Source organism: Gekko japonicus, unplaced genomic scaffold (assembly GCF_001447785.1).
Source record: "Gekko japonicus isolate JY-2015 unplaced genomic scaffold, Gekko_japonicus_V1.1 scaffold773, whole genome shotgun sequence".
Taxonomy (NCBI): Eukaryota; Metazoa; Chordata; class Lepidosauria; order Squamata; family Gekkonidae; genus Gekko; species Gekko japonicus.
Genome location: NW_015161427.1, coordinates 653962 through 663113, shown reverse-complemented (window position 1 = coordinate 663113; position 9152 = coordinate 653962). Strand labels below are relative to the sequence as shown.

Here is a 9152-nt window from a genome sequence, read left to right as displayed (position 1 = left end):
TCTCCCACTCCACTGGCCTCCCCTTCCCTTGGCCAGGCACCTTAACTAGGGTTCTGCCGAGACCCTTTTCGCCCAAAAGTCTGGTGGCTCTTGTGAGGCAAGGTAATAAAGGTCTTTATTTCTAAACTGCTTGGTTTATAGAGGCTTCTGTTTTTTCTTTGGGGTGCGGTCCTTCCTGGGCAGAAAAGCGCTGCCCACTGTAGTGCACGACCCTGGTAACACATAGAATAGATAACTGCAACACAGCCTACGTCGTGGGGCTGCCCTTGAAAAGTGTTTTGAAGCTTCAGTTGGTACCGGACGGTGCCGTCGGGATGCTGACTGGAGTGGGTGGCAGGGAAGACGGCGCTCCAATGCCGGTCCGTCTACACTGGCTCCCAAACAGGCTGTTTCTGAGCCCGATTATGGAACTTCCTCCCCGAGGATATTCATCTGTTCCCCTCTATTACCATTTCCCCCCACTGGGTGAAGACTGCTGCGTTTTGGCTGGGGATACAGTGTTCCCTCTAAGGTGAGTTAGGGTGAGCTAACTCACAGTTTTTTAGCCTCTGGCTCACACAATTTTGTCTTAGTTCAGGATGGATGGCTCCAGAGCAAACTAATTTATGCAGTAGCCAAATCACTCACTCACAACTTTAATACCAGTAGCTCACAAAGTAGAATTTTTGCTCACAAGACTCCACAGCTTAGAGGGAACATTGCTGGGGGACCAGTGTTCCCTCTAAGCTGAGTTAGTGTGAGCTAGCTCACAGGTTTTTAGCCTCCGGCTCACACATTTTTGCCTTAGCTCAGGAAGGATGGCTCCAGAGCAGGCTAATTTATGCAGTAGCCAAATGGCTCGCTCACAACTTTCATGCTAGTTGAGCTCACAAAGTAGAATTTTTGCTCACAAGACTCCACAGCTTAGAGGGAGCATTGCTGGGGACTCCTCCTCCTTCCTGCCTTGTGTTTTCCACCTGCTGTCTTTTACACACATACTTCTAGCTCTGGTTTAGCGGTGTCATCTTATCATGCTTGTTTTAATCGCTAGCCGCCTTGGTGGCCCTAACCGGGATATAAATGTTGTGAATAAGTCAGGGTAAACCAACAACGTTCAACAGTCTTCCGCTCAAGATCTTTGGTGCTGTCAGGGAGACCAGCATGAGAAGCAGGAGCAGGAACACCTGCCCTCTCTGTGACCGAGTGACACAGACTCCAGAACCATCGGACAAGGCAGACCACGTGCCAGGGTTTCAGATTCTGCCCTTTTCTCAGTGGAAAATCCACCACCAGTAAAGCTTCTAAAAGGCAGCGCTGGACATGTGCGCACACGCCAAGCCACCCCTTGCGTTGGCCTGGTATTTTGACTCTGGGCCCCAGGAGAGGCCTCCAAGCCATGGACCTGCTCCTCCTCCTCCTCCTCCAGAGGGGCTGCAGCCACCTTCAGGACAGGCCGCCCGTGTCCCCCGCCTGGGTCAGCTGCCACGTTACACAGGCCGACCAGGGCTGTGACAGGAACAACCATCAAGCAACAATTTCACACAAGGCAATTTACATCTGGGTCTACCTTATATAATAATGTATCTTACCTTCATACGATAATTTGTTTGCACTGATTTATTGAATGGATCGTTCCTTTTGTATTACTTATTTTTGACCTATGCAGCTGCACACGTTAGGAGTTGTATTGTTTGAAAAACTAATAAAAATTATTATTAGTGTGTGTGGGTGTGGGGGGGGAATCCCTAAGAGACTTCAGGAACCCCCGGATGCATAAGCCACCTGAGGCCGTCTTGCCCTAACCAGCCGCCCTCCCTGGCAGGGGTGCACACTGTCTGAGACCCTAAGCCTCACCAGGCCACAGCCAGTTCAGGACAAGGGCAGAGTGCAAAACTCCCCCTTTACCGGGTGACATAGTTTGTCCCCAGGAGAACCTGACTCCAGCATGTGCATCTGTACAGGTAAGAGCCAGAATGTCCCGGGGAAGAGCAATGGGCCGAATCCTCCCTGAAGCCCCAAGCCCTGAAGCGCAAAGGCGGAGGTCCCTCCAGGGCAGCCCCACTCAGGGGTCTCAGCGCCCAGTCCGAGACTGCCTCCATCAGCTCAGGGAGGAGGAGGAAATTGGATTTATGCCCCTGGCCTTTGCTCGGAGTCTCAGAGCGGCTTACAAACTCCTTTCCCCTCCCCTCCTCACAACAGACACCCTGTGAGGTGGGTGGGGCAGAGAGAACGCTTTTCCAGAACTGCTCTTTTTCAAGGACAGCTCTTGTCAGAACTACGGCTTGCCCAAGGTCACCCAGCAGGTGCAAGTGTAGGAGGAGTGGGGAATCAAACCCGGCTCTCCCAGATTAGAGTCCTCTGCGCACTTAACTGCTACACCAAACTGGAGGCTGTCAGGGTTGTATGCCAAACAGAACATTCCTGTGCCGTCCCAAGCCACCAGCATCAAAGACACATTCACAGCTGGGACTCCGGGTTACAACCCCCCCCCCCGGGCAAGTCCCTCTGAAGAACCAACCGATCACGGCCACGTCCCCTCCCTGCCCACGGGGGCCCAGGAAGCCGTGATCGATTACCAAGGAATTAGCATCGTTTACCTGCACAGCTCTTGACAGACATGGGGTAGTTTGGTCGGGGGGAAGCGGGATCTGAAAGACGCCCATTCCCTTTGGCAGGATGGTCCTCCCGAACGGGTTGGCAGAGCCCCCTCGACGGCTGCTCCACTCCTGAGCTATTGAGCATATCGTCCAGCTCATCGATATCAATGTCGATATCAAAATCCGGGTCTGGTGTTGCCAAGCGCCTCTTGCCTCCCGGTTGGCTCTTAGCCCCGCTGGGCTCGCTTCGGTCCCTTAAAGCTGCCAGGTTCAACTTGGCACGCAGACCGCGCTCGTTTCTGTCACCCCTGAGCGACGATCCTTCACGGATGCCCGGCGTGGATAAAGAAATTCCTGCATTCCCTGAGATATCACTGCCAAGGGTGGAACTCTCTGACAATGTGAATACCTCAGCCTCATCTGGGTTCTGCGTCCGGGCAGCAAAGGGGGTCGAATGATATTTGTGTGGTTGCGCAGCAGCAGGCAGTGATTCGGAGAAAAGTCCACCGCCAAAGACAGAGCTTCTCCGGGGGCCGGTCGCAAAAGTGCTCTTCAGCTGAAGAGCGGCTTCGCTGTACAGAGAGTTCTCGTCCCCAAGAGATGCTTGGCGGTTTACGGCAGGAGAGGTGTTGCCGTCCTTTCCACTTGCTTCAGTATAACTTAATAGCTTTCTTCTGCAAAGAAGGAACATGCTGTTAACACACCACCACCCATTCCTTCCATTATCTGGGTTAGGGTTGGCCTGAAGCAACAGAACAAAGTTAGAGTCCAGTGGGGCACCTTTAAGACCAACAAAGGTTTATTCAAGGTGTGAGCTTTCGTGTGCAAGGGCTACGGTGAGTCAGAAGAGAGCAAATCAGACACAGTCAGCTGAACCCCACTGGAAAGGAGAAGCGGAATGTCCTTCAGGGCCTCAGCCTTCCCAATTAGCAGTACGGCTGTCTTGTCAGGATGCCGTTTCACTTGAGCCTCTCTCTCTGACTGCTGTAGTTAAATTTATTTATTCATGTATTTGTTTATTTATTGGACTTATACTGTGCCCTCCCCGCCAAGGCAGGCTCAGGGTGGCTTACATAAAATTTTTCAAAAATTTAAAAACACGTAAAATCTAAAGTGCTATATGTAAATACATTCCTGTGCGACGGCAATCATAATCCAATGTTTTGATAACAGGAATCAGTTAGTACAGACATGGTTAATGAAAAAGATCCCAGGGAGGCTCTGAGTTATATAAAGATGTTAAATGTGGTCAGATGCCCGGTGGAAGAGCTCCGTCTTGCAGGCCCTGTGGAATTGAAGGAGCTCGTTCCACCAGCGTGGAGCTGCCACAGAGAAGGCCCTAGCCCTGGTGATGGCCAGTCTGGCTAAAAGACCTCCACCACATTGCCTGATATCTAGATGGAGGTATGCAAAGTTGGGTGTTGTCAACACAGATGACAACCTACTCCAAACCATGAATAATTTCTCCTAAGGGGTTTGTGCAGAGATTGAATAGCGTGGGGGATAGAACTGCACCCCGAGGGCCTGGTCTCCAACGGCTACCCTTTGAGTCTGTTCCACCAGAAACAATTTAGGCCACTCCAGAGCACAATCCAATCCATTTGCACTCCTTCTGGATGGCAGATCCTGCCTCATCAGTGAGTTGCAAGCTTTTGCACACAGTCCAGACCGCGTCTCACTCAGGCCCTGCCGAAGGTGTTGTCCAACCCCTGCTTCCCAAACATTGCTGTTTTTCATTTTGATAAAAATGATATGGTAAATCTATTCCATTTCACTTAGAACAAAGTCTGAGTCCAAGACCAACAACATTTAATTCTGAGTATGAGCTTTTGTGTGCATGCAGACTTCATCAAATACCATTTCCACTTAGGCAGCCATTCAACCTACTTAATTAAGCAAAAACACTGTAAGGGCACAAAATATCCAAGGCCTCAATTCCAGTAAGTGCATTTAAGTGAGGGATGTGCAGGGCTAAGTACTGGAACAGAGAGACAAAGATGATGGTCTGGAGGCACCCAAAATGAGGGCAGAGGGTTGCAGGTTCAGGAAGGGGGGGGGGGAAGCAGTTAACTAAGGGACCGCCTTTCCCCGCATGTTCCCCCAAGGGCACTACGGTCGGGGAGTCAAAATCTCCTGGAAATTCCAGGCTCCAGGAACATCAAGTTTGCTGTCACCAGGGCCAGGGCGTTTTCGGTGGCGGCTCCTACCTGGTGGAATGAGCTCCCAGAAGAGATCCGGGCCCTGCGGGACCTTGGGCAGTTCCGCAGGGCTTGTAAAACGGAGCTCTTCCGCCAGGCTTTTGAATAGGAGCTGCCGCCGCCACTATTCCATCACCGCTTCCTCCATCACCACACTTTTACCACCGCTTGAGCGGGTATCATTGGGGATGTGAGATGTTCCTGGTGGATGACAGTGCTGCTGGGACGTATATTGTTGTCCTGGTATAAATAACTCCAGAACCCCATCTTGGAATTCATGATTTAAGTGACTTTTGGAGCACCAATATTTTATTGAACTGTATTATACGGTATTGTTTTATACTGTTTTTATTGTTTTAACCATGCCTCTTTGTAAGCCACCCTGAGCCTTTGGGGAGGGCGGGATATAAATCCAAAAATAAATAAATAAATGATTGCTAGACATTTGTTTGTGCAGCTCTAACAACCTGCTTCATCTTTACCCAGGTTTTATTCAAGGATACAAACGTGTAGTTTCATTTCAGTACAAGCAAAGCAGGTTCCAAGCCTTGTGCATGTTATTACTTTGAGATGTTCACACCGCTTCGGAGCCTGACACACTGGCAGTCTGCTTATACCACAGAAAGTGCCCATTTGTGCACGAACGCGTTCCTGAATGACGGAAGCCTCCAAACCTGTGGTCTCTCTTCTGAAGCAGCTCCTTCCCACAAGACAAAGACCTCAGCTCCCTTTCCGAGATGGAATCCACCAGGTCACAGATTCCCTTCATCACTCTGTACAGAAGGGTCTCACGTGGCGAGGACTTATCTGAAACGTGGAAAAGTTATACCGTGTTAGTCGCAAGCAAGCCCCTCCCTGAAGGTGGCGCTCAAACCCCCAACACATTATTGAGCAGAACTTGACCTGGAGCACTAACACCACTGCTCTGGTGAAGAAGGCCCAGCAGAGGCTCTTTTTTCTCAGACTTTTAAAGAAAAATAACTTGAGTGAGAAAATACTGATGTCTTTCTATCGTTGCTCAATAGAGAGCATTTTAACATACTGCATCTGTGCCTGGTTTGCCAGTTGTACGGCTGTGGATAGGAAAGCACTCCAGAGAGTTATCATCACAGCCCAGAAGATTATTGGCTGTCCTCTCCCATTCATGGAGGAATTGTATAGTTCTTGATGCTTGAAAAAAGCAAAGAACATTTTGGAGGATTTGTCACACCCTGAACACTCCCTGTTTGAACTGCTGCCTTCGGGTAGAAGATATAGGACAATTAAAACAAGGACAAACACATTAAAAAACAGTTTTTATTCGAGAGCTATTATTACTTTAAATGCTGTATGGATTGGAATTTGGGTGACATTGGTGGTTTAAGTTGCAATGTGAACCTTAAGGGAGTTATGGGATGGTTGTGAATGGTTGTGTGAGTGTATATGAGTATGGTTGTAGATCACTGAATGATTGCATCTTAATTTCGTTGTACTATGTACAATGACAATAAAGTATATTGTTATTATTATTATTATCAATGAACTTCGGTAGGACTCAAGGGCATCTGTGATTGATGCTGCTACCATGACTGCTCAGTCTCAGTTTTGTTGGTGTCCAGTTGTTACCCCTTTGATCCATATCCAGCCTACAAACCCAGAACAACTATTATAATTACTATATTGTTGTATTGTCTTACTTTTTATAATGACTGTGGCCATGTTTGCTACCCTGAGCCTGCCCTGGCGGGGGAGGGTGAGATATAAATCTTATAAATAAATAAATAATAAACATCTGGCAGCCTCTCCCCCCCCCCCCCGTTAAGAGTTGTTTGCAGGGAATCCCACAAATCTTATGCAAAGAGTACCTGCAGATCTATACTGGTGAAGAGGCAGGGACAAGTGTTCCCTCTAAGCTGAGTTGGTGTGAGCTAGCTCATTTTTTCAGCCTCCGGCTCACATTTTTGCCTTCGCTCTGGAAGGATGGCTCCAGGGCAAAGTAATGTATGCAGTAGCCAAATCGCTCGCTCACAACTTTAACACCAGTAGCTCACAAAGTAGAATTTTTGCTCACAGGACTCCACAGCTTAGAGGGAGCCCTGGCAGGGACAGGTAGCTCTACATGACTGGACTCCAGCCATGAAGGACAAAGGCCAGCTGATGAACATGGAAAAGGCATCATCTAGTTCCACGGACAAAGCCAAAGATTCACCCTGGGAGCTACACAGCTCTTACACCTTGTCTACTCCGATTCAGCCAAACTGCATTCAGGCACACTATTCGGCTGCCTTGCTGCGATGATGCCTGACCAAAGGACCACTGGCCTCAATGGCATGAGCCCCCAGTATAGCCGTTTTCTCACTCCAGGACACCCCATTTCAGTAGTTTCATGTTTAAAGGCTTGTACCCAGCTCTCGGTGAATCCCCAGAGACAGCACTCCCTCTTGCTCCTCTAAACCTTTCTTTCCCTCCCTCCTACATATAAGCACCTCTTAGGACACAGAAACTCCTTGTTTGCTACACTGAAAAAGAATGGTAAGAATGCTACGTCAGAGGCGCACAGCTGCCCAGAGAAACCACGATGCTGGAGTACGCCCTGAGATATAGCCAACTACAAGGCTCTGAGCCATTATGCATCAGAAGAACAAAAGCAACTCTGTATTCCTCAGCAGAAAAGAACCCAGCGCCACAGTGGAAGGTGGCTTTACCTTCCTGCCCTTCATTGAAGCAACAGCTGGCAAAACCAGAGTCTGGCGAGCGGCTTTTCACGTCTCCAGCTGCCCTCTCAAAGGAAGAATCTCTGAAAAGGTGACATGAATATTAAGTCATTAAAAACTCCAGAAAAGTACACCGTACAGGGAAAAAAACCTTCCATTTCAAAACCCGTGCAGAGGTTCAGATTCCTGTTATACAGCTGTAAAAGAGGAAAAAACATGAACTGCTGCCCAATATTCACATTCTGAACCCAACACTATTGTCTGCATGTCCCAGAAAACACATTTCCTATTAACTTTTTTCTCCGACCTGCTTTTTTGGGCCGTTCACCGACAAACTGCTGGCTGACTGCTGCTGTGAACTGGCCAAAAGTGAACAGATTGAAACTAAAGCTACTTGGGTAATCTTTTAGGGACTACGGTCTTTTCTGTGTATAGCTCGTATTGCCTGTTGCTGATCCTACAATCCCACCTTGTAAATATGATCCTAGTATGTAATTTCTGCATCATTTAACACATCATGTTAATACTGCTTGCTTCAGCTCCCCCCACCCCACCCCCCGGATTTCTGGTTGGTTCCAGATTTCTACGGTACAAATCCTATTGCACTGTTTATCGGATATCCCTTTCTGTTAACTGTAGTTACTTCCTCCGTGTAATCCACCCTCAAGTCGTAGCGAGGAAGGTAGACTTTAAATATAGTAAGTAAATAAATAACACTCCAAATCCATGGGACGACTAGCTGACACGATTTCTTTGCTTAAACTTTTGCGTGTGCTGCAAGAGAGAAGTTTATTGGCAGTGGCATACCGAATGCTTTTAAAAACAGATGAGGAAGGAGGCATTTCCTTCTCTGGGGAGGGAGGTACAAAGTCTTCGTAGTTGTCTTCGTCCACAAGATCAATGCACACCACGTCATCATCACTCAGCTCTTCACCTGGTTCCTCACTTGCATTGCAGCCAAAACCATTCCGAGCTTTAACACAATCAACATAGACAGCAAAAAAAACTTCATTAGCTTAATATCACTGAACTGTTTTTAGATGATTTAATGTGGATTTTAATTGTTCTTCATGCATCAAACGGCGTAAGCCACCCTGAGCCTGCTCTTGCAGGGAGGGCGGGGTATAAATTTAATAAATTGAATTAAAAAAATTATATAGTCAATCTTCAGAACGGTCTTAAAATAAAGTCACAGAAATGGCTTGAAGTATTAATTTAGAAAATAGTCACACTGACCCCCACGAAACCCAGAACAAAACACAAATGGCATGTTATAGCTTTTATTAGAACCCACCATGACATAAACCACCACACAGGCTTTTGAGCTCACAAGAACTCGTCATCAGACCAGATTTTTAAAAAATAATAAAATAAAATAGGTCAAGACTTTAAAAGTCTTGTTAGAATAGAAACGACCAAATGCTTCCTTCTGCTCTCCGCCTACAAAAAGAGCTGTGTTCTGCATTTGTGGCAGAGTATGAGTTTTCGTGAGTCACTGCTCAGTTCTTCAGGTATCTGAAGAAATGAGCCAGTGACTCATGAAAACTCCTCCCCTGCCCCAAATTTTGTTAGTCTTTTAAGGTGCAACCGGACTCTTGCTCTCTTCTCCTGCTACAGACAGACTAACTGGGCCACCTGTCTTGATCTGTGTTCTGCATGTGAGTTTCTGACTGAAATTCGGACTT

General features: G+C 47.7%; 1 protein-coding gene across 1 annotated transcript in view; it reads right to left on the bottom strand.

The window, feature by feature from the left end:
- BLM (Bloom syndrome, RecQ helicase-like) overlaps positions 1 to 8340 on the bottom strand; it is a 21933-nt gene extending 13593 nt beyond the window's left edge. Inside the window, exons 1-4 of the mRNA XM_015428805.1 lie at positions 8275 to 8340; positions 7459 to 7550; positions 5449 to 5581; positions 2577 to 3250 (exon numbers count right to left, since the gene is read on the bottom strand). Coding sequence (XP_015284291.1) covers positions 2577 to 3250; positions 5449 to 5581; positions 7459 to 7550; positions 8275 to 8309 — 934 coding nt within the window. The 5' untranslated portion in view covers positions 8310 to 8340. The remainder of the gene's footprint in view (positions 1 to 2576; positions 3251 to 5448; positions 5582 to 7458; positions 7551 to 8274) is intronic.
- Positions 8341 to 9152: the final 812 nt, after the last annotated feature.